The sequence below is a fragment of the Colias eurytheme genome, chromosome 22 (genome assembly GCF_061535395.1).
Source record: "Colias eurytheme isolate Ceu_HAF_F1 chromosome 22, ilColEury1 Martin Lab GWU primary, whole genome shotgun sequence".
Lineage (NCBI taxonomy): Eukaryota > Metazoa > Arthropoda > Insecta > Lepidoptera > Pieridae > Colias > Colias eurytheme.
Genome location: NC_143001.1, coordinates 8,187,978 through 8,212,931, shown reverse-complemented (window position 1 = coordinate 8,212,931; position 24,954 = coordinate 8,187,978). Strand labels below are relative to the sequence as shown.

The window sequence follows — 24,954 nt, the reverse complement described above, 5'->3', positions numbered from 1 at the left end:
CACGAAGTTGAGACGTTTACGAAATGTGAACATTTTACGAATTGATCCTAGCTGCGGAATTCCCATTTATACCTCCCCCTCCCCCTTCCCCCGGGTACACCCCCACACCCCCTTACCTGGGATAACGTGCGACTTTAAGTGTGTTTATATCATTTTTAAATTATAGTGTATTGATGTTATTTTATTTCATGGCTGTATTATTAGTTATTACCTAGTGTTTTGTTATACAGTTTATTTTTCTGAAACCTATGGTTAATGTGTCAAATTTTGTAATTTTCTCATCATCTTTTATTAAAGCGAAACTTCTTTAAGCGCGTTGAGAGTAAATATTCAAGTTGGGGTCATGGCAATACCAAAGTTTCACTTCTAACACGTATGCTCAGCAAACACGCTCTTTTTATTTTTTGAGGTCCTGACTCCTGAGGCTTTTTTTAAATTCAAGTATTTTCTTATATTATGTATTTGGTAAAGGAGTGATAAACTTAGAGTTTCGATTCTAAGCTACAAAAAAGGTACCTATTTATTCATATCCTGACTCCTGTCAGTAGGTACTAGGTACTTAACCCCTTACCGCATACAAAGCCATATATGGACGACGAAGTTCATGAATTTTTTATAGGCTAACCATAAACAATATCTAAAAAAACTACCTTACATCTTAAACAGCATTTCATCGAGAATTGGAATGTAATTAATTTATACAGTGTAAATAATATCCATCAGATATATTAGAGATTTAGTCTAGCGCGTGCAACGGTTTGGGTGCGCGGAAAAAACCGTGATTTTCAAATTAAGATTTCAATATCAAAAAGGTGAGTAAAGCCATGGAAAAAAATATTACTTCATTCTTTAGTCTTTCTAAAATAAGGTAAAACATTTGGTTTGGTTGTTTTTTTGTTTTAATCATGTTTTTCTTGAACTTTTCCAAATCTGTCATATTTGGCTTCGTATGCATTCCGTCCAAAATATATTATGTCATATGTGGCTTGGTATGCATTCAAGGATACTTTCACTGATTGTTCCAGTATCGATCCTGGACACTTTTATCTCACTGCTAAGCATGTAAATATCATATCATCATCAATAAATACAGACTCATGCTATATGCCACTGTATGATTTTTAATTAGCCGTTTCAGAGCAAATGCGAAAGTCGGGGAAAGCTCTTATTATCAAAAGACGTGGTCGTCTCTCAAAAACTTAGGAACATCGGCATCTCTCGAGTCTCCTCAGGATTCCTGACTCGCCAATTGCCGCAAAAAAGCTACGAAAAACTCCTGCAAGACATCTAGATTTTCACTTTGATTCTGTACGATCTGATGGGATTAGTCATTACCCAATTTGGAAGAAGAACACCCGTCAGCTATGCCTATATTGTTCCAATTTCGTTCCTTCACGTTATGTGAAAAACATAACGTATTTTTATGTTTTAATGACAAACGTAATTGTTTTAAGCAATTTCACGAAGTATAATTTGGCTGTGATTCTGGGTGTTATTCAGGTATCCATATAAAGTACTAACATTTCGCCCGCGGCCTCGCCTGCTCTTTCAAAGAAAACCCCGCATAGTTCCCGTTCCCGTGGGATTTCCGGGATAAAACCTATCCTATGTGTTAGTCCAAGTTACCCTCTATATTATGTGTGCAAAATTTCATTAAAGTCGGTTCAGTAGTATTTGCGTGAAAGAGTAACAAACAAACACATACACATACATCCACCCTCACAAACTTTCGCATTTATAATATTAGTAGGATAGGATTTATGTAAAATATATGTATGTAGTATATCAGTTGACTTAGCATTCAGGATACAAGGCTAAGTTTAGTTTGGGGCTTAGCAACCATGTGTGTGAAATTAGTCCGGAATATATTTTTATTTAATTATTTAGTTACTTTTTTCTAATTGCATACGAAGCCATATATGACAGAAAAAATACAACAAACACTGCATACGAGTCCATATATGGCGCCGTCTCATATTTTCTATAATATAAGTAAATAATTTTTTTTCTCAATTTAATCTCATAATGTAAGGTCTAATAAACACTTTTTTGCAAAAAAATAATTTTTATTTCATCTCCTTAATAATTCATGCAATAAGGGGTTAATTAGGTAGTTTATAAGAGCTGGCATTAGAAACTTAAAACTAAAACTAAAACATTTCTCAATAGGAAGATTCTTGTATCAACACAAAGCTGTTATACCATCAACAATATAATTCATACAATTTAACACACAACAAAAATCTCCAAAAAATTAAATTAATCAAGACCTACAAACGTATAGAACTCCCAACATAACTTATTAAATTCGATATCAATGTATAGCCCTGCGGAAGGTGCGATCGGAATATTTCAATTTGTCGCGGGGAATCCATTTAAATTACAATGAGGGGTGTAAGGGTGGGGGGAGGGGGTGACAGTTATTAATGTTTGACTCAATGTCTGCGATGGGAATGGAAAGCAGTTATTAATATACTCATTTATGGATGTTATTGTATGTGTAATTGGTTGTGGTGATAAATTGTGTTTTATTGTCAATATTTAGTTATGTTACTATGTAGGTAATAGTAACTCTATATTGTAGCACTTATCCTTAAAATAAAGAAAAAAAACTATCTATATCAGATGCATATAAACACTAAACAGCACACAATTATTTCTTAAGAAACTAATTTTATTCTGTAGGTATCTAGGTAGGTACATCTAATTTTTGGTAGAGTTATCTTTCATATCAAAATTAAACCCTCAAATAACTCTATAAAGCTTTCCAAACATATGTAAATTCTAAACAGTTATCTCTACATCAATTTAATTCGCTCTATCTGTACTGTACAAACATACAAAAATAGTTTAACTCAAATAAGACGTCCCATCACATCAAGCGAGCATATGTTCGTGTGTCAGTCGCTTCCACAGAATGTAATCTACGATCTCATTAAACGAAAGCCCTCCACTGCGGCTATACATTCACATTAAAACACTGGAAACAATCCAACAATATTAAAAAGCGTATCCACGACTCGAATAACAAACATAATTGTGTTTTTTTGTACTTTATTCAATAGAGCTTTGTCCGGACGAGAACTGGTTCTCAAAAAAGTCACCTTTATAAATTAAGTTTCATAGCTGGCGAGCCAATCGCGGGCCAGAGGCGGGGTCTCCGGCCTCCCCATTGGCGGCCCATCCACTCCGCTCATAACATTTTATATAACCGGATGATACAACATATACAGTTAACACTCCAGCCAGAGAGGGATGGAGAGAGATCTTTTGTATACAGTGTGTCGGTCCGCTCTCGGATGTCCCTCTCGCACAGCAACTGTCGGCGTTCCACCAAAAATGAAGCAACAGTGTTGCTTACAACTTGGCGCGGAGCGTTGTGTACGCGGCCCGCATCCGAACGCGAGAGTCTCGCGAATTTTAAACAATTTATTACGTTTTGTATCAGATTGTAAGATTGTTGAATTAAATATATTTGTGGCGTGAATATGAGAGTTGTTTTCGCGAGTGTTTGAATTGTTTTGAGGTTTTATTTGACTGCTAAGATGTCTCTACCGAACGGTGTAGACGTGTCCCAGTTGGTGCAACACCCCGTGCTGGCGGCTCTGCCACCCTTCTTCTTGAGAGCCTCCGAGAGATATCAGGTCAGTAGGTTAAACAAGAACTTCTTGTAGTATTTATTAAGGTATTATGCAATTTTAAATATTAATTACACAATAATGTGGTGATATATTGGTAATTTTTGAAAAGAATATCTCGGTGTATCGATTACCTACAATTAATTTGTTAGAAAATTTCATGGTAAGTTGCAACTTTTGCAATAAATTTACACAATGCCTACATACCTCTTTTTTAATAATGACACATTGTAATCCAATTTGTGCCAATTTGTGGAAAGGTTTTTAGCCTAAGTAATATAATTAATTAATAAAAATTATTTTATATTATATTTAAAAAATACAGTTTTTTTGCAACATTCTTCCTTATTTTTATAAATCATGCGAGTATGTACGACAATCTTAGGTATAAGAAACACAATTTTACAATTTATTAGCATTAAAATATTTTATGTAGAGCCACTTAGATATTATTAAATATTTAAATGTTACCCATTCAAATATGTTTCCGATGAAAAAGATATAGAAAGAATAATTATTTAGGTAGGTAGTAAATATTTTGATTTTTTAGATTTTTATTTTTTTTTACCGCAAGCGGCGGGTCTTTTTAATTAAAGCTCTATGGTTGTAATAAATATTAATTAAATTGTTATTTCTATTTTTGACTGAATTTTGTTAATTGTTCAGGTGTTTTTTTAATTTATTTTTAGACTTATGAGTCGTAATTAAATAATAATATATTTAATATTTATCTACTAATTCAAAATTTGATAATAAATAAATAATAAGTACAATTACCTACCTAGATACTTTTCTACGATACGTTTAAAATCAAATCAAATGTAACTATTTAAATTTATAGAGTTAGCAAAAATATCTACTCTTCAATAAAATACCTCTACGGTCTACCTACCTATACATAATTTACGAATACAATATTATAATAACCATATTACACAGTAACAAATTACCACGTATAAAATCATTCAAAGGACAATATAATTCATTCATTGAAAATAGCAGATTATGTTACAAAAACATCGGTTTCTTGTAACACTTCCGTGTTGTAAGACTATTATAAATTATAATTATACGTTATAATTTATACTAGGAACGGAATTAGTTATCAAATTACGTAAGGGTCTTGGGTCCTCAAAATGTGTAACTGTTCCTAAAATATGTATATTTTTTATTTAATAAACAGCTTTACGTAGTATTAAATATGTATTTATTAATTTTAATGTAGGTATCTTAGTTGATATTTTTGAATTCGTACACTTAATTTTAGGAAATATTTTAACTTATACGCCGCTTAGGTTAAAGTCAAGTTTTAATTTTTGATGATTTTATTCGCTTAGACTTCACATTGGCTTATAATCGAATTCAGTGCGGTCTAGGAAATAGGTAGGTACTTGAAATTGTTATTGTTAAATTTTAGAGAGAAATTAAAAAAATATACCGGCCGAATTGATAACCTCCTCCTTTTTTTAAGTCAGTTAAAAATACCTACAACTGCATAATATAGCATTTATCAATGTAGGTAATCTACGGAGAGTTATTTCTCTATTTTCTTCCATCAGTGCTCTGATTGTTCACTCCTGATAGCGTCTTTCAAGGTGCCCACATATTTTTTAAGATGACAGAGATCCCTTGAAAATAAACATTCGTCAAAGTAACGTTGATCCCTGGGAGTCGCTATAAAAACACTTTGAGAATCACTCGTGTATTTTTAGTAATGTGACACTGTATTTTAGTACAGTTTTATGAGTATAGGTCAGTAGAACAGGGTGTAAGTAATAAAAAAAAAAATAAATAAAAATCTTTATTTACCAAAAAAGCAGTACATTACAGTTTTATAGGAGATCCAAACTAGGCTGTTGCCTGTGTCTTGGAGTGTGTGTAGTGAGTAAGATAAACAAGCTCCGTTCGCGGCTGCGCTTGCGTTTTCTTTCTATTAGTTTCTTTACTCTATGTTTTATAAGTAGGTAGTGGGGGCAAGTATCTCGCCTCGCGGCGGTGCTGAAAAAAGTGAGTGAGTGGTAGTTATTATTATTAGGTATAGGTAAGTAGGTAGTCTATGCCAAGTTCTAGTCTATACTCTAAATATATTCTTTATGGTCAGAATACAAAATATTTTATAGTCATTTGATTTACTATCTCCATAAACACAGATTTAATCATTTAGTTCATGTGTTCATGATAGAGTTCAATCTTGTTCTATTTTTCTTGATGTTTTTGTTTCTCTATCAAAGGTCTAAAATTGTTTTATACTTAGTCCTTTTTTGTTTCTCGTGATAAAAACAGTTTAGGTATATACTTACCTATTTAATAATACAGATAATAGATATTATGCAGATAATAGAGATTTCAACCTTTTTTGGGACTGCAAATAAATATATGTAATTTGAATTTGAAAAAAATAACGACTAGGTATACCTAATAGGTAGGTAGGTGAGTTCAATAAAATATCTGCTGTTATTTTTATTGCGTTTTAATTAATTTCTAATTATTTACATATTAAAATACACCCAAATATATAAAATTTCCTTATTTCTTTTAGAACCGCGCTATAGGTAAATTGGTGGAAATAGAACTATAATCTCAGGAACTACCTACTGGGCCGATTTGAATAATTCTTTAAAAAGTAGAAGCAGTGGTCTGAAAGATATTCAGTTTCCTTCAGAATTACTGTCAGTATTTCAATTTCAGCCATTGTTATAGTTTCAAATTTAGTTTAGTAGATATGATTAGTAAAAGCTCATTATCACACTGTTTGTATGCATTTCCTGAGAACATTCACTATGATAATGTTTATTTTTTTACACCATATGAAAGTAGAGATTTACTTATGTAGATACATTGCATTGATTAAAATTACGTAGGCGTTTGAAAAATCATTCTGGTGACATTTTCTAAGCAAAAACTACGCTGATTTTCATACTTAATTAATTCAATCTTCTATAATAATATGAAAATGAATCGCAAAATGTGTTGGTAAGCATAACTTTTGTATTGTATTATATTGTAAAAGTGTAGTTGAAAAAGTGATCGTTTATCTGACGAATTAATTTTGTCGCGGTGTACCCCGTCTATGTTATTGATTACCTACAATCACATTACAATGATGAATGATTAGATTTCTATGTTCATAGAAGCGTTTCTAAAAGTAGTCTAGGTACTCATTTATTCTAAAAATATTTAGATATTGACTGATAAGTCTAGATTTATAAAATTAATTTTGGCTGATAAATGAACTTTTTTGCAGTGTAGATCCTTCCACGTTATTGGCGATTTAAATAATGATTTTATGTTAGGTATAGACGCGTTTCTTAAAGTATTGTTATTGTATTAATTTATTAAGAGTTTAAATGATAAAAGAGCTTTAGGAATAGATAAATGTCTAACTAATATCAATATATACGAAATAAGAATAATTAAATCTGTTGTATTTTATGTTAACGTCACGTTTTGAAAACAGCTATAAGTATTCATCATTAACTAATCCCTTCAATTCCCAGTGTCACCTGTAGGTGACAGTACCTAGTTTAATATTTTTTTCTACCACATGAAAATTTATTTTTTAATTCTACCACGTTTATAGCTAAGCTTATTAGTTGAACTATTCATGTTTTTTTTCTGGCAAAGCTAACCTTATGATATTTAGTAAATTTATTTAGTTGTTTCGCACGTACTTGAAGTAGTCAGAGTTTGTGTGATTCCTTGAAGTATAAAGTGATATAACAATGTCCCGGCAGTAAGTATTGCTTTTTTTCTTATTATATATAATAAATGAATGTATTAGCTATAATATAAATATATTTTATGGTAAAAATAACTAATAGCATGTTCACTACAGCACTGAAAATATGCCGTGTCACCTGGAGGTGACACTATCACACTAGGCATTATAATAACTTTATTATTCCGAATTCATTGTAAGTAATAACAAGACTGTTGTTTATATTTTGTCTTATTGTTATGTCGTGATATTATTGTTTTAGAGCTTATTTCCGTATTACAGGTTGAGGTTAGATGAGATTGCCGAGGAGTTGCACGCCGGAGAAGACCCAGCCGATATTATTTTATTTCCTCCTGATGATGGTGTGGTGACTGACGAAGATATAGTGGAGACGAAAATGACGCTAGTATTTTTCATTTTTTAGTCGCATGTTTTGGTCACAAGTATAATGTCAAAATAGAACTTCCGTCTCTGGAGTAAATTGTGTACATGACGAGGAAGAACAAGTCGAAATACCGAAGAAAAAAGATATTAGAAAGCTTCTGATGAAATTATTACCGCCAAGTGGCATGACAACAGCATCGTTACCATTGTATCCAACTAACAGGGATTGGATCCTATCATAAAGTAGATCGCATTGGATTTGTGGATAAAAAACGGGTTTTGGCATAGAAGCAGCTTGCCAAAATGCATGGCTGATCAAAGGGCTGATGGAAACTAACTGGACCTACTACGATTTCCAGCGGAATGTGGCAACCGTAATTCTGCCTGGGGCGTTTCAGCACAAATGAGAGTGCCCACAGAAGTGAGGAGTGCTGGAACTGTGGACGACCACTCGGCAGTCGATTGTTCACAGCGAAGATGCAGGTAGGTACTATCACCAACGCACTAGAAAAGTGTGCGCCAAGTGCAATATCGGTTTACTTCTAAAGTGTTGGTAGGTACATGTTCCACATAAAATAAGTTATGTATTTTTTTCTACTTGTTCATAAATAAATATTATTATTTATTATAATAAAAATCGATATTTTATTCCTACCAAATAAAGAAAAACCTCGTTAGTCCTTTAGAGTCCTATGTTAAAACAATGCCCAGTGTCACCTGTAGGTGACACCCCCATAAAAAAAATGGGGGTAGAATTAATATTTTTGTTCTTTGTTTTTGTCTTCGCCAGATGTATCTAAACTATTTCAGTAAAGAGAAATGCAAAATTGCTATTAATTTAGACATGGGAATTGAAGAGTTAAATGGTGAACCTAGTATAACTAATGAACTCTGTTGCTGAACCCCATATATTTTTGACGTTTGAAAACCACAACTTTGCATACACAAATGTTGTAGATTTAGTGAAGAACTATTGCAGTGTAGGTACCCTATCGATTTTACGGACGTTTGAAAATCTTCCATATAGATACTATACCTATAGCTATAGTCGAATAAACAAATGCTTATTAGATAAATTAACTATGTTGCAGTAGGGTACGTACACTGCATACATTACAAACATTAGAAAACAGTAACATTTAATTTAATTCCATAAGCAAATGTAGTTTATCAGATGAACTCTGTTGAAGTGTACCCTATCCATATTATTGACAATTAAAAAGCGCTTGCCTTTGCATGACCAAACTTGACTGATAAATGATTTGTGTTGCAGTGTAACCTATACATTTTACCAACATTTGAAACGAGCTATAGGTAGGTATTCAATCTAGTTACATAAACAAATGTTGTACCTAATTTAACTGATGAACTGTATTGCAGCGTACCCTATACGTGGTTGTATAAAGCTTTGTCTCTACTCTCTGTATTTAGTATTTATTACATCTTGTGATACCTATATCCACTTTAATAACCTTTGAAATCGGCTACATTCCGTCTATTTGTATAAGTTAACGTATTAACTATGTTGCACTGTACCCTAACCATATTATCGACGTTAGATAACAGCTATATATCTGTTACAGCGTACCCCAAAATGCGCGCGATGCAGGAACCACGGCGTGGTGTCTGCGCTCAAAGGGCACAAGCGATACTGCCGGTGGAGGGACTGCGTGTGTGCGAAGTGTACCCTCATAGCTGAACGGCAGCGGGTTATGGCTGCACAGGTAATGTAGCATTTTTTGATGATCTCTCGCTTTTATGTCCTGGCCTTTTGTTTACAAGTAGATGATAAAACCTATCTATCGTGTTATCTATGTTCAGAACGCGTCATGGTTTTTGCTTTATTATTATTAAGATATTCATAGATTGAAGCACGGCTTACCATCCGGGGTTGCCGTCAAATGCCTGGGTATCTAATGTAAAAAATGGCTTTTATTCATTGCCACAACGCTTTGTGAACGTTTTTATTAGAAGTAGGTATAACAAGAAATTTCGCGATGTGAATATTTCACTGGAGCTATTTTTCCTCTAAATGAGTGTTTTCTGGTTTTAACATATCTTGATGTTATTTTAAAATAACAGCAAGTTTGTTGGGGTTGGCCTTATTTCCATGACTGTTTTTTTAATGTATGTGTGTGTATATATTATGTGTAAAAACGTGCGTACATCTGTTTGTGGGTGCGTTTGTGTTTGTTACATAAAATCCTGATATTAACAATGTTAATAATTAATTAGTTTAATCAATGTTCTTCACCACCAGGTGGCGCTCCGTCGCCAGCAGGCACAGGAAGAAAACGAGGCTCGGGAACTGAACCTACTGTATGGAGGACAGCCATCATCAGCGTCACATTTCCCTGAATTGTCTGATGAAGCTCCAGGTGAGGATCTGTATAGGATAAATAAATGAAATGAAGGGAAAGTTTGGAATATCCTAAATTGTCTCATAATGTCATTTTTTCTATTTTTTGCAATAACAAACGATTAAATGACATTAAAATAGACCGTGACCTTCGAAAAGAAGTTTAATGTGGAGTGATTTTAACGCAAAATGTTTTAAAATTTTAATTTAAGAGTTATTACGTTAATACTAACATAACGTAGACGCCAGACGGGGCTCATACGGGACCTTACGTATTATTTTCAAGGTCTCTCGTTATCCTAGCATTAAGAATTTAATCTTAAACCTAATTAAATATGAAATATTTCCCTGATATAACATTACTAGAAACTAATTTATTTCCATTTTAAAGAAAAATCAATACGCACCTACTTTAAGAAAAGCGTTAATTAAAGTAGGTACACATGCAAACACACAAACATAATAACATAAAGGATTGAAAACAATTTTATTTCGCCAACTCACTCGGTGGGTGTTGAACGAATACTGTACGGGGTTGTAGTTGTATGGAGAAACGGGAGATTTTAGAAATGGCTGGTTTTATATTTTTTAATGCATTTTATCAGAGCTATACACAAATCGCTTGAATGGCGTGTCATAATACAAGTTATTCTTATTCTTTAAATATCTAAGACCTAAATTATTGCCACAGCTAAAAATATTTTAACGCGTTTTTATGGCTTTAAACGTTCATCAAAGTACAGGGTTGTAAGACATTCAATGTTTACACCGTGTTAAATAATACTAAAATTTACTAGCATACAAAAATTTACCTTTTGAGTAGGTACCTAAATTCCAAAAAGAAGCAACAATACGAAGTTAACATTTCATTATTCTTAATAGTTATTTACGCAATGTAAAAAGAAAAAGTAATTTTGAATTTCGTCCCAAGAAAGTAAAAATATAGAATATTAAACACCATAAGTGTGCGTATTTTTTTTATGAACCGATATTGTGTACCTACCTAGACTTTTATCTTGTGATAAGCTTATTTCTTTTCAAATTAATAGCAAGAGTATTTAACGGCTCTTTTCTAAAGAAATTACTATACGAATTGTTAGTATTATGACAATGTTAAAGCGCTTAAGAGTCACTTAATAAGTAGTGACATCAAAAATGTGTATTTGTCGTAGATATTACGTGATAGGTGACATTACCTACTTAGTCTATAGCCAACCTCGATGAATAACCCAGAGCAATAACATTTTTTCACAACATTGTCTCTCATCAACATTGTTTCTTAATATTACGTACACTTAATATACGTAGGTCAAACATAGATTGTAATATGTAAATGTATGGCACGTAAATTTAGCTAAATTGCTTTCTCTATTCAGAAACCTAATTTCATAGTAAAATTACACCAGACGTTTATATAAAAGACGGAATAGCCAACTTCCCGCGACATGCACCTTTTGAAGTGCGCGACGAACGTGTGATGTTTTTTTATACAGTTTCTAACGAATTTCAGTATTTATTTAATTGCACCTTACTCTTACAAATGTTTATAATTCGCTTTGCGTCATGACTGAAACATCAAACAAGGCGGTTTCACGGGATTATCGTCTTAAACGTGTAGAATATTAGAGCGAGATTAGTTTGAATAACCAACCCTTGCTACTATAACTGTTCAGAATCCGTATGAATATTAAGTGCCTGGTTTTCTTTTAATTAAATGTTTTGAAAGACGTGTATACGTTGACAATGCTTGGCCGCCTTCTCAATGGTTTATTATTAATATTTATTTGTTTTTACAAGATTTACGTGTTTTTCAAATGTTCACTCATAATGGAAAACTACTGGTTAATTAATTTGTAAAGTTTTTATGAGTTATACGCGTAATAAAGAAGTGTTATGCTTATTACTTAGATTACTTAAATTATTTGAATGAAATCTTTAATTCACATCGTTTAATTTAGTTATTCAAAATGATTTTGATGACAGTGAATTTAATAAATGGAATGTTGGACAAAGATATGCATCCTACTTTTATCTCTAAATTAAATGTTAACGGGGTGAATTGGAAGAAAATTTGTCTGAAAATCTGCGAGTGATGTCGAAGGACATCTTAAAGCTTGGTAGTACAAGCTAATCTCTACATTCATGTTATAAAGAGGACGGTGCAGATTTTTGTAAGTTTGTAACTGAAAACACTAATCACGTCATAAAGAAATTTATTTCGCTTGTAAAAGAAACATTATTCCTGTGTGACATGGACATTTAGACTGTAGACATTTTTCAATTAGATAATAGACATTTATTTTGGATTTTCCGAGTAAAGACGGGGCAAACAGTTAGTATAAGATAAAGAAATAAGCAAGATAATAAAATGAAGGGTACAGAAGCAGCAAGTGAATACGCGGTATAATATAAGTACAATATAAGTTAATGACTATTATATTGCCCCTGACGATCCCCGCATTGTATGGAATAACTTGTGGTGTAAGTTATAAGCAGACAGAGATATTAAAACCGCTACAATTTGATTAACTGATTACATTAATAATCCATACTAATATTATAAATGCGAAAGTAACTCTGTCTGTCTGTCTGTCTGTCTGTTGTTACTCAATCACGCCTAAACTACTGAACCAATTTTCATTAAATTTGGTATGGAGATATTTTGATACCTGATAAAGGACATAGGCTACTTTTTATCCCGGGAAAATGACGCAATACCGGAAATCCCACGGGAACGGGAACTATGCGGGTTTTTCTTTGACTGCGCGGGCGAAGCTGCGGGCGGAAACCTAGTTTTTGATAAATTTAAATTCAGTTACAACTATTATAGTTCGAAATCTATTATATTTTTTTCAATTCCCAGTCCTGTAAGGTAGGGAAGCAAAAAGCAGTAACTACAATCTTTCAATTTCCCGCTACATCTTATAACTTGTACACATCGCATGACATCACACCCACGCTTATTGCGGCTACAGTAAATATCTGTGTAGAGGCTGTACATTCTTGTGCTCAAGTAATGCAATATGAACAATAAAAGCTCATTCGACGCTCCTTTGAAGTGTGTGCGTATTTATTTGTATCGAGAAGGTTTTGCCTTTTTAAAGTTGATATTTGCTTGCAGTTGTAATGTAAATGGTTTTTTGTCTGTTACATAGAAAAAGATACTACTTACTCATATTCTTTGCTACATAAATATGCTGTTTTGTTAGTATCTCTAAATTTTATTCAAGTCAGACTCAAAGATAGAAGAGAAGGCTCGATCTTAATTACATTAAAGGGATAAATAAATTTTAAATTACCTTCCTGCGCTACATTCCATTGTCATTTATCAAATAATAGATAGCGCTATAGCGTTGCTATAGTTATGTTTTTAATTTATGTCTGTTCATTGAGACCTGCTACATCAAAAACCTACTACTCTTCAATAAAATACGAAACAAAATCGCTACTAGGTCATAATAATACCTCTCGCTTTTGTCACTTGAACCACACATTCCGTCACGTTGCTGCTACACTCGCACATTCCAACACTTGGACCATATTACTCATTTTATTTGCTCATTGCTCATCGGGTTCAAAACCATATAAGATACTTATAAGAATGTAAAGGTTTTATACCTAAAGACGTAATTTTAATAATTTTTTATTTGGTAGTATGTTGTTATTTAAAATTTGCATTACAAAATATTTATTTTAAAGAAATTTGTATCAAATAAACTAAGTACCTAAGGCTTCTATTCTATAGAAACAAGACCACAGATTAACCACTATACTTACGTATATGTATTTATTTTTAGAAACGTTATTGTTTCGCGATCTATTCTTACAAACTTTTAATCTCCGTAAGAGACGAAATTAAAAAAAAATATTTCGTACGGTCTACACTATAAAATGAAATATAGTAAATGTTTAGTTTCTTATCTTAGCAGTTTAGACTTAAAATTGGTATATAAGGCACCAAAAAGGTACTTATTTTTCTATAAAGTCAGTTTTCCTTTTTAGCCGCGACGCGACGCGACGCGACGTTATCAAAAATCACATTTTTTTATCTACCTACATATAACTATGTATATTACATAATGACACGGTTGCCATGGAAACGCACGTAAAACCCATCGAAAAGCCGATTGAACTCTAATTATACAATTGAATAAATGCACTAATTCATTAGTCAATTTGTAGTGAATGGCGAATTGAGATCGAAATCCAAATCGTGGCTCAATTGCGTTTTCAATATCGAAATATGTTTAAATTTACGTTAAATTTTAATGATTTTGATATTAGGGTTCCGTTTGAAGGTTGATATCTTCTAACAAATAGTAATTAATACTAAAAGTAATTCGAGAAGTTTCTACAAACGCTCCTCTGTAGTATACTTTTTTTAAGATTTTCAAATAGGTTTTAAATTTTATATTAATAGTTTAATGTTTAAAAATCACGATCAAACAGTAGGTAAAAATTAACCCCAGTGCTATTTTTTTACTTATTAAGAATCCGTTTATGAATTGCCCATTTTCTATATTTACATCATTGAGATAATATTACTACGTATGGAGGAGACACCACGAACAAAATCTGTGCGCCATTTTTTTGCTCTAACTAAGTTTTAAAAATTATTATTTAGTTAGGTACTTAACGATGAAAGTTATTCCTTTGCACTTTTCCGTATTACATATTTGTATTATTTGTGCAATATCGTAACACACACGAAGGCATGTTTGATGCGTTTCACTTTAAAACCATTAAAAAATACCGCTCAACATACGTCACATGACGTATGTTGAGTGGAACATAAGTGATGTAGGCTGTGTCGTCTCCTATTAATATTATCTCAATGATTTACATACAGGAAAAATGTACTTAGCTATATTTAGTTTACTTTCTTATAAATCAGGGATATTCAACCATGAAGATCGTGTGTATCATTAAATGACACTAAACGTAGAATCCTCTACAAGTGCCCAACGGTTTTCCTTTCCACTTATTTTGATCTTTTCCTTGAGTTGGATATGATGCTGTCTCTCTCACACCGACACATATGTGTACTTGCATCTCTGTCGTGTGATTTCGATACCATTTATGTTTTAAGCGCTTTGAACTGGGATGGTAAACCATTTAATATCCAGGATATTATGAAGAAATATTTATTTTAATTTTGGAATAAATATTATAAAACATTGATATTTATGTATTGTTTAATTCTATTGCAAGAATTAATTCAATACATCAGTAGACGTATGTTTTCAAGATTATACAAACTAGAAATAGTATGACACAGATGCCGTACAAAATCAAATGACCAAATTTACCCCGGCAATTGTCGGAAAATAAAAATAAGTAATAAAATTCCGACTTTGTGGACCACCATTTTTGTACGGCATCTAGCTGTGTCACACTATTTCAATACTGCTTTTAAATTTTAATCCATTATTCCGCAACGCCGTACAAAAATCATCGAGACAAGGGGACAAAATCTCTACCTGTACTTTCGAATTCTCATCTGCACTCAGGTGGACAGCTTACAAGTGACGGCATCGTGCTGAATCTTATTATTTTTAGGCTCATATATCGTTCTAGATGGGTCACCTGGTGGTTCAAATGACCCATAAATGTGTTGCGTTGCAGTTGTTGTTACAAAATTACAAAAGATAAACATAGAATATTTTTTATAATTAATATCTTACGCATAGCGCACATAATTTGTGATAAACGATATTAAATATAATTTTGTCATATCCATTATACGATACATCCACATTAACTCTCAAGAACCTTACAAACGCTATAATATTATTGCCACAACCACGAGCCAAAGGTTTGTAAAACCCCACTCAAGCTACATCTATCTCTGTCCCGCACGGCACAAGCACATCTTCCATCTCTCGTCCACTCGCGGTCAGTGTGGGATGCAACCCGACTCATTGTAAGAGGTTATAATGAACTGCCTTTCCATAGAAAAGGGTTTCCTATTTATTTTTACAGTTTATTGCTAAAGTATTTCATTGAATGGAAACGCTTGAATGCTCTTTCAAATCTTTATAAATGGTTTATATTGGTATTTCGCGTTCGCTTCGCTTCGCTTTTGTTGAAAATTGTGAAGGTAATTTTGTTGTTGCTTGTTTGTGTTGCTAGTTTTTACGAAAAATACGATTAAGGTAAAAGTGTAAATAATAAGTGTTTTTATACGTACCTATGTATGTATTAGATTGTCGTTGCGCGTAACATTTTTTCGTTACGCGTGACATTTTTCCGTTACGCGCCATCTTTTTCTTATCCCTACCACGCGTGATTCGACGTATTTCTGTTACCTTTTGTTCATTACAGTGTTTGGGATAGCATCTTAAAACTTAAAAGTGTATAACATTCACGGCTCATTATTAAATAGTTCATCTCAACTGAAGACACCAAATTATCAACAAATAATCCAATATCTTACCCCAAAAGTATAAATTCTTTATTAAAAATACCAGATGTCCTCAACCTAACGAAATTAATAGCAGTTTATTTGTTAAACTCTATTAATATCGAAATTAACCCTCAACCCCTGGCTATTCAAGTGATTAGCGATACTAACAATACAACCCCGCTTCGCTCGCTACGATTGTTCGCGACACCTATTATTTACGACCATTACCATCAAATAAAAACCAACCGTAACTCCACTGGATACGACTCAAAATCCATTGCCACCAAAGTTTCAAATTGCTTGATAGAGTTTTGTCATTCATTACAAAGTTAATTGTATTACCATATTATAAAGTTGAATTTCGAACGCGGTTGACATTCAAATTTCCTACCACCGAGTTTGGGGGAAAAGCAACGGTTTTGCTTTAGTAATAAGGTTGAAATTTCACGGTTCATAAAGTTTAAACTTTGATATTGGATCGAGTAACTTTAAATCGGCGGGTGGTAACAATAAAACCAATTGTTGGGTGCGTCTATTATTAAAGTTTTCGCGCTAATTCCGACTCTATTTTAATTGAGATAGAGGGTAAATTCCTGTTAAATGAAATGTACGCGAAAATTCATTCGATTGAGGAATTAGTATTCCATTGCATTGCAATCATAGTGGTTCAGGGTTGACACCCGAGCGTTATTAATTTGGTTAGTTGATAAATAACTCAATAAAATCAATTATATCGTATCACTGACCGTTTAGGGAGCATAGAATATTAGGAAAGTATTATGTATGATGTTAAAAATATGATCTCCTTTCAAAAACTACATTTGTTATCGATTCGCTAAGTTTTATACTAATTAAATTATTTTGACTCGTGCTTGAGCTTTTTTTTTATCTTTAAAAGCTTCGAGAAAAGCTTTTAAAACTTTTATGCATTAGGAAAAAGTAACCTTCATACCTACACAAAATATCTTGGACATTTAATCGTTCCTTATATCTTTAACTAGCTGCTCCGCGCGGTTTCACCCCCGTGGCTCCACCCCTGTTGGTCGTAGCGTGATGATATATAGCCTATAACCTTCCTCGATAAATGGGCTATCTAACACCGAAAGAATTTTTCAAATCGGACCAGTAGTTCCCGAGATTAGCGCGTTCAAACAAACAAACAAACAAACAAACTCTTCAGCTTTATAATATTAGTATAGATGAACACAGTAATAATTTTAGATCAAACTAAAAACTTAAACTACTATAATTTAAACCATATTAGGTACATCGGTTTCCTTACCCTATCACAATCGAAGATCAATTTTTAAAATACATATTAAACGAAGTAGCAGCCCTAGTCAATGAAATTACTTCTGTGTTTAATATGAGGCAGTCGGGATTACAGACACAATGAATGAATGAAGAGGAATTCATTCCATATGTCGGGATGCTTCGTAATGACACTTTATTAATGTTTTATTAGATACTAGCTAAACCATGCAGCTTTGTCTGTTCTCAAAAGGAATATTTTTCATTTGTTTCATTGCTGCTCGGCTCTTATAAAATTACTTGCCCATCATTGATTCGACTTGTTGAAACCGAGTCCAAAAGAGGCGATTACATACAAATATACCAGTGTTGAAAAGATTAAAAAACCATGTCAATCTAAAATAATGTACCTAGCTTTCTATTGGTGAAAGAATTTAGGTAACTGTTGATTTGTTGAAAACATACTTATAGCAATTAATCAATGTACTTGTTAAACTAGGATTAAAACTAAAGATCCTTATCTAAGAATAGAGCCCTATTTATATTTTCTTACATTTTCTTTCGTTATCACGACTTCTAAATGTCAAACAATAACAAAATACAAAAGGGCGTGCCACAAACAAACATCAAGATAGGCAAATTCATTTACTGTAGTTATCAGATGTCAGATAAACAGATTAATTTTAAACAATAGTTTTGTACGGAACGCTAAACCCGCGGTTAAGGGTTACTTGTTGTCAATTTGCATAAAAAATGTATTTTGTAGCCAGTTGGTTAAATCAGTCATTTCATTAAACACCTAGGCTCTTATGAAACGGCGACCTACGCTAGGCTATTTCACTTGTGTGTTTCAAGTGTGCTCGTGCACGTACGCTCTTTTTCTTTTCGATAAAATCATACACAATCATTTTATTGAGACGAACTTGAATAAAAATTCATGATACCAAATAATGCTCTCTTACAATATTACACAAAAAACAAACAAATACTTGCAAATTTAATCAAAGCCACTACTAAGTATTCGATGTATCAGCGTCAGGTATCGTCTAATGAAAAAAAAGAGAAAAATAAATAAAAACAAATAAAATTTCGCGAAGCCAGCGGTGTAGGGTTACAATCTATTGCATCCCGCAAGGAGAGGGATGCTACCCCGACTGTGAAAAGGAGGGTAGTGTTTTACGTGGGAATGTATGATATTCTGTTGAGGTCGTATTTTTGTATAATTTTAATTTTATTTCTTGCCTTCTTTGCATATATTATAATATGTATGTTCATAGCGAAAATAAATTACCTACGTCCTACACGAAAACATCTTTATTACATTTTTCACAATTTAAAAACAAATGCGAAATACCTACTTCAATAATCCCTTACAAATTAAGACGTAGAAAACGAATGTTAATAGATTAACCCATTTCTAATGATTAATTGTTGTTTATAAATGAAATATTCACACTAAACCAATAATATTAAGTAAAAAACGATACAGGGAAAAATCCCAATATAAAAGAGTACTCAGGTGGTTGTGATACCGCTCTTGATATCAAATTAAACTGATATCCTTTTCAATTATTTTTAAGACGTTCTTAGATAGTCGCGAGCTAAAAGCGTTGGGCCAACCCTAACCCTAAATTAAACATTAACAAACAATATTCAACCTCATCACATAGACATAGAATACATTTTTAAATAACACATTTTCACATCGCAATCTAAAGCGATTTTGTATCATATTACCTTCAGATAAGGTTCGAAATTGAATGCTAAATGTTCAGCTCTTATCATTTATTTTTAAATTTCGTCTATAATCGTTGGTCATCACAATAAAGTTTTTATAACTTGTTGAGTTTTCCCTCCGTAATTCTATACATTTTTTTCCGCTGAGTATCAATTATTATGTTACGAGTGGTCTTGTGTACAAATATTTATCTATTGGTAATGCCCTTGTAATTTTGAATGGGGTTTTATATTGAACACTTTTTATTGTTGTTAAAAAATGCTACTGCTTTTTTTCTTTAATTTTATGTGAAGAAAATATTTTATTTTTAATATGGAGTAAGTCTTATTTCTTTATTTAGAGATTTATTACATGAAAAATACCATATTTATTATCTACCTACTTAGTATCTTGTTCAGTAACAAATTTTCGAGAAAATTTATGCTATTTGTAATCGATGTTCCTAAAACGATGGAAGGTTCTCAAATCTCAATTCGTAGCGTATTATTTTGAATCAGTATTATCAGATAAATAATTGTTTATTATTACCACAATCATAACAAAAATGTAAATAACTAAAATATTGGAACAACAAAGAGGGGTCGGCTACAAAATAAACAACAACAAAAGCCTCAAAGTATAATGTGCCAACTTTTTATAACTTTATTACAAAAGTTTCCGGCTCCCCCTGCAAATGACCCTTAATTATTTGATCACGACCATAGCCACTGGCTACTAAAGAGTTATTGATTGCGAATTAATGTCTTTTAAATTTGATATGTTTGGTATTTGATGCATAATTTATAGAGTCACGCATATGCCTTAGGTACGTCAAACGTACAAGCTTTGTAAAAACGTTTTAAACAAATCACTAGTTATTTCTCTTCGTCTGTCATCGAGTGTATTTCGTAAAATTGTAAATGTAAATACATACATTAAATATTACAAATTAAACACACGTCCTAACTCCTAATAACTAACACACCCCTTAACAAAAAGTATATGATATATCTATATAAACATTTTTCACTATGAACTATTGAAAATTTAAAATTTTCCTTATTAAACATCTTTATTAAAGCATCAAACACTACCAACACGGTACAGTCGCATGCAAATGTCATTCGTATATTGTATAAATGGACACGCCGCGCGTCGCCGCCAGATGGCGCGTAAATCGACGAACAATGGCCGACGCGTATTGTCGTGTGATTTAGTAGTGTGTAGCTGGTTAACATGTAATGTACCTTTATGATTTTGCGTTTGATGGTTGTGGGTTGGTAATTTTTCGTGGGAAGGAATTTGCATGGATTTTATGGATGGATTAACGCTTCAGGTGTATGACATCGAAGATTTTTTCCTTGCAAAACTATCACATAAATGAAGAATCATATAGAATCTGCATATAAGGGTTAAAACACTTCTCCCAGCTTAAGTTACATTTAAATTTGAATGAATATATTTATTTTTCTTTATCACACCAAAATTGCTGAATCAATTTGGATTCAAGTCATCATAATTTCTGAAAAAAATAAAAGAAACAAAATACAAGCGAATGTAACCATCAAAGCTAGCATTTTAATAAAATACACAGCATCTTGACTCCCTTAACTGTTAGTAAAATCCTCCACTCGTCCACCCTTCCCTATTATCGCTTATTGATGTACCTTCGTCACTTTGAGACTTTATTTATATCGTTTAATATCAGGTATTGGGTTACTGTTTAAGTTTTTAACTGTTTTATGAAAGAATAAGTGGTAGGTATATAAAGAGAGCTATTGCTTTAGGTATAGTAATTTCAGATGTGTGCTTACGAGTTACGATAATCATTAATCACCGATAATCAAGAAAAAATTTCAGCATACAGTTTTATAAAATAATGCCGTTCCAGTTATTTCAATTTCAATGTAATATATGATTGCAGTCTTATTTCGCATGATTATAAGGCTGCAATCTGCACCTACCAGGCAACAGAAGTGTTGCAAATGGCTTTCTTTTATTACAACACTTAGGCTTTATTTCAGTCCATGTTACTTGTTGATAAAATATCTGATAGTCGCAATAATTGTGAAAATCGCGAAGGCAGTTTACTATAACAGACATAACGATGAATACTTAAAAATATTAGTGCAAATAAGGACTGTCGGTCATTCAGAATAAAACATTTTGATAGACAAAAGCAAAGTTTAAAAAACAAATTCCACATAACTCTGAATGGAAATACGTTCGCATAAGAAATACATTCAAACAGATATATAATAGCACAATCAAATAAATATAATTCAATCGAGTATCATTGAATTGATTACAATAAAGCTCACAATACACCCACGTTCAAACAGTAAATACGGCCGCTACATGAACAATACATCAAAAATATCATATACCCTCATTTACAAGCAGATGTCTCTATTAAACGCAATTCAATACGGAACCATGGGGATACAACCCTCCCTCTCGCACGCATGCAGGTCCCTACTTCTCTCTCTTTCACTATAATGAGGATCAAAAAGGCCAGAATTTTTATAAGTGTGTTTGTATTGAATGCATAATAGTGTATTATTTTAATGAAATTCAGTATGTTTTGTGGAGCGGGCTTTTATTACTTTTTGTTGGTTCTTTGTGTTTAATCATAAGTTTGTTCATTTTATATTTAGTTTTGTTGTAAGTTGATTTAATCTATGCGTTGTGGCCTGTGGGATGTTTTTTGAACTTTGGACTTCATATTAATTAAAAAGAGACTAGCTAAATTCTTATAAGACTCTGTCGTTCATTGGATATCTAATAGGCTGACTACCTAAAAGTTTTACTTGCAGTAAATAATTTCATTCCAACGATAAATTAATATCTACTTTTTTTATAATACATATAATATATTATGTTTAAGTTTAATCATACATAAAAATAATTCCCATGTAATAATTTGAAAATTGAAGCAAAACAGAACCTGTCCTATCACTCATTAAAAACAAAAAAAAAAGCATCTGACCGTACATGCGCAAAACAAATTCCAACACCGAACAGCACTCGACAAAATAAAACCTCAAAAAACCCGTATCGAAAACAATTTCGTTAAAAATAAGAAACAAAAAATGTGCTTTCACGAGACCCAAGCACATATTGAGTCGAACTACTCGCACGATCAAATTGTAATCGAATTCATTTGAACTGTAGGGCCTTCCTCCCCCGCTCGCTTTCCCCACCGCCGGCCCTTGATCCTTAAAAAAACAATAAAGATCGACCATTAAATTCGCACACGTCAGTGAAAACGAGGCGGTTTCTAATTGCACGGAACACAATGACTCAACGCAACTGAACAACTCCGCGTATAAATTGTTTCCATTGTATTTTTAAACACATTAAAATTAAATAGGAGTGTGTTTACTAACCGCTTTATATTGGATTTCCATTTTAACGACAGCGCACTCATTGTTTGTGTGTTTTTTTAGCTTTAACGTGTACTTTGGCTTTTGTTTACTAATTGTAGGTAATCAGTTTGTGGTCGCATAACGCATTTTCTGGACTAAAATACGGTGAATCATAAATAATTTTTAAAGTTATAAAAAAGCTTTAGAATTATATGCAATAAGTTCGTTGATAATTGTTATTGATAACTGAGTCGAGTTTTTCATTTCTTTCTATTTTCTTACAAGTGCATATTTCTATTATTTTCATTTGACAACCCAGAGTTTATTTCCATCTAGCAAATTATGCTCACAATACTTTCAATTATGCTGTTGTAATCGTGAAAAGATTCCACTAAACTTATTTGCATTATAATTTAGTTATTTAAATAACGTTTCTTCCTCGAAATTCAAGTAGGCTAGTACCTCAATAATCTAACAAGCGTAACACTCGTCGACGTGCGAGAAACATTGAAAATTATCAAATTTCAAACGTCGCAAATGTTTGCGCCACAACCACTCAACGCACAAGCTTTGTTTTTATTGATTCCTGCGCTTTTATACGCGACTGTACCTTCAGTTTATTTTGTGATACAAGGAAAATGTTTCAAAAAGACATGATTTTGTTTCGTTAGTGTTTTGTTAAATTGTCCGTCTGTTTAAATATTTAAAATGAATTTTAATGTTATTTATACAAAACCAGTTTTTGGAGTCTTTAAGTAAGATTTGCGTTAAAATTAATGAGTGGAATGTGTAATCTATTGTGCAATGGAGTTTTTAGCAAAATATTTTATTCAAATGAATCTACGAAACACAATTTTTATTATATAAAAACTACGAAGCCAGTTTAACTTATTTTCTTTGTCCACAGTTCAGAAACGAGCTCGCATCACCGAAGTGTGTTCCAGCCCGTCACCACCGGACATCCAGGAATCGAAGACACCAGTCCAGTCGCCGCCTCTCTCCACACCACCACCCAGATCCCCATCAGACCACGAACTAAACGTAGAAGAAGAATTAGACCATTCTGAATCATCGCTCACACCAGAAAACTTATCCCTTAAAGAACAGAGACAAGATGACGTCAAGAAAGAAGAAGATGACAAATGGGAGAACCCAAATTACAAATACAGACGCGGGAAACCAGAAACACACATGCCAGAGCCTCTGGAAGATTCCACGCCGTTCCAGAAGTCGCCAGTCGATGTGCTCCTAAAGGTATTTCCACGACGTAGTCGCCAGGAAATAGAAGCGATTCTGGCTAGGTGTAAAGGTGACGTGGTAGCTGCTATGGAAATGATGGTGAATGGTCCTGAATCCTCATATAATTTAACCCCTGAGTCTCCGTACATGCAGAGCTATCAGTCAAAGTCAGCCTTCTCCCCGCTGTCAAATCAGAGTTTTAAGTTTTCGCCGTCAAGAAGATTTCTGACACCTCCGTACAGTGGGACAGGGTATTTGCCCACTGTGATCCGACCACCTCCGGAGTACTTATCCTCGTTTCTGCCACCTTCTGAGCTAATGTATGGCCGTCAGCTGCAAGTGCCATCACCTGGAACATCACCAACCTCGGATAATACGAATAATGAAGGGTTTTCAGATTAGGGATCGAGATGGACGGTGTTGTAATGCACTCTTGTCCAGAATTTACATGAAATCTTCAAATTTATTGTGAGATGTATCATGAATAGATAGAAGAATTGAAAACACTGCGCTAAAACGTAAAGCTTAAAATTATTGTAAAGACTTTTGTCTGTTGCTAGAAGAAAAAAAAAATGTGTGCGTGTACTAGGTGTACACACGTTAGAAGTGAAACTTCTTTATGACCTTATTTTTCAAAAAATAATTTACTATATGCAACTTTACAGAAATACGTCGAATCACGCGTGGTAGGGATAAGAAAAAGATGGCGCGTAACGGAAAAATGTCACGCGTAACGAAAAAATGTTACACTAAATTTTTTTCCAACCCCGATAAAGAAGTTTCACTTCAAAATCTTTTGTTAATAGATTCAGTCTATTATTATGGAAACTGTGTACCTACTTTTGTTTTTCAAGGTATGTTGTACTCTAGGCGC

The 24,954-nt window shown here is 32.9% G+C and overlaps 1 protein-coding gene across 1 annotated transcript; it reads left to right on the top strand.

Annotated features, from left to right (window-relative positions):
• Positions 1-3,517: 3,517 nt before the first annotated feature.
• On the top strand, positions 3,518-24,632 carry dmrt99B (doublesex-Mab related 99B). Its single transcript, XM_090115206.1, has 4 exons — positions 3,518-3,644; positions 9,324-9,464; positions 10,001-10,118; positions 23,749-24,632. The coding sequence occupies exons 1-4, from the start codon at positions 3,546-3,548 to the stop codon at positions 24,480-24,482; spliced, it is 1,092 nt and encodes a 363-aa protein (XP_089971332.1). The 5' UTR covers positions 3,518-3,545; the 3' UTR covers positions 24,483-24,632.
• Positions 24,633-24,954: the final 322 nt, after the last annotated feature.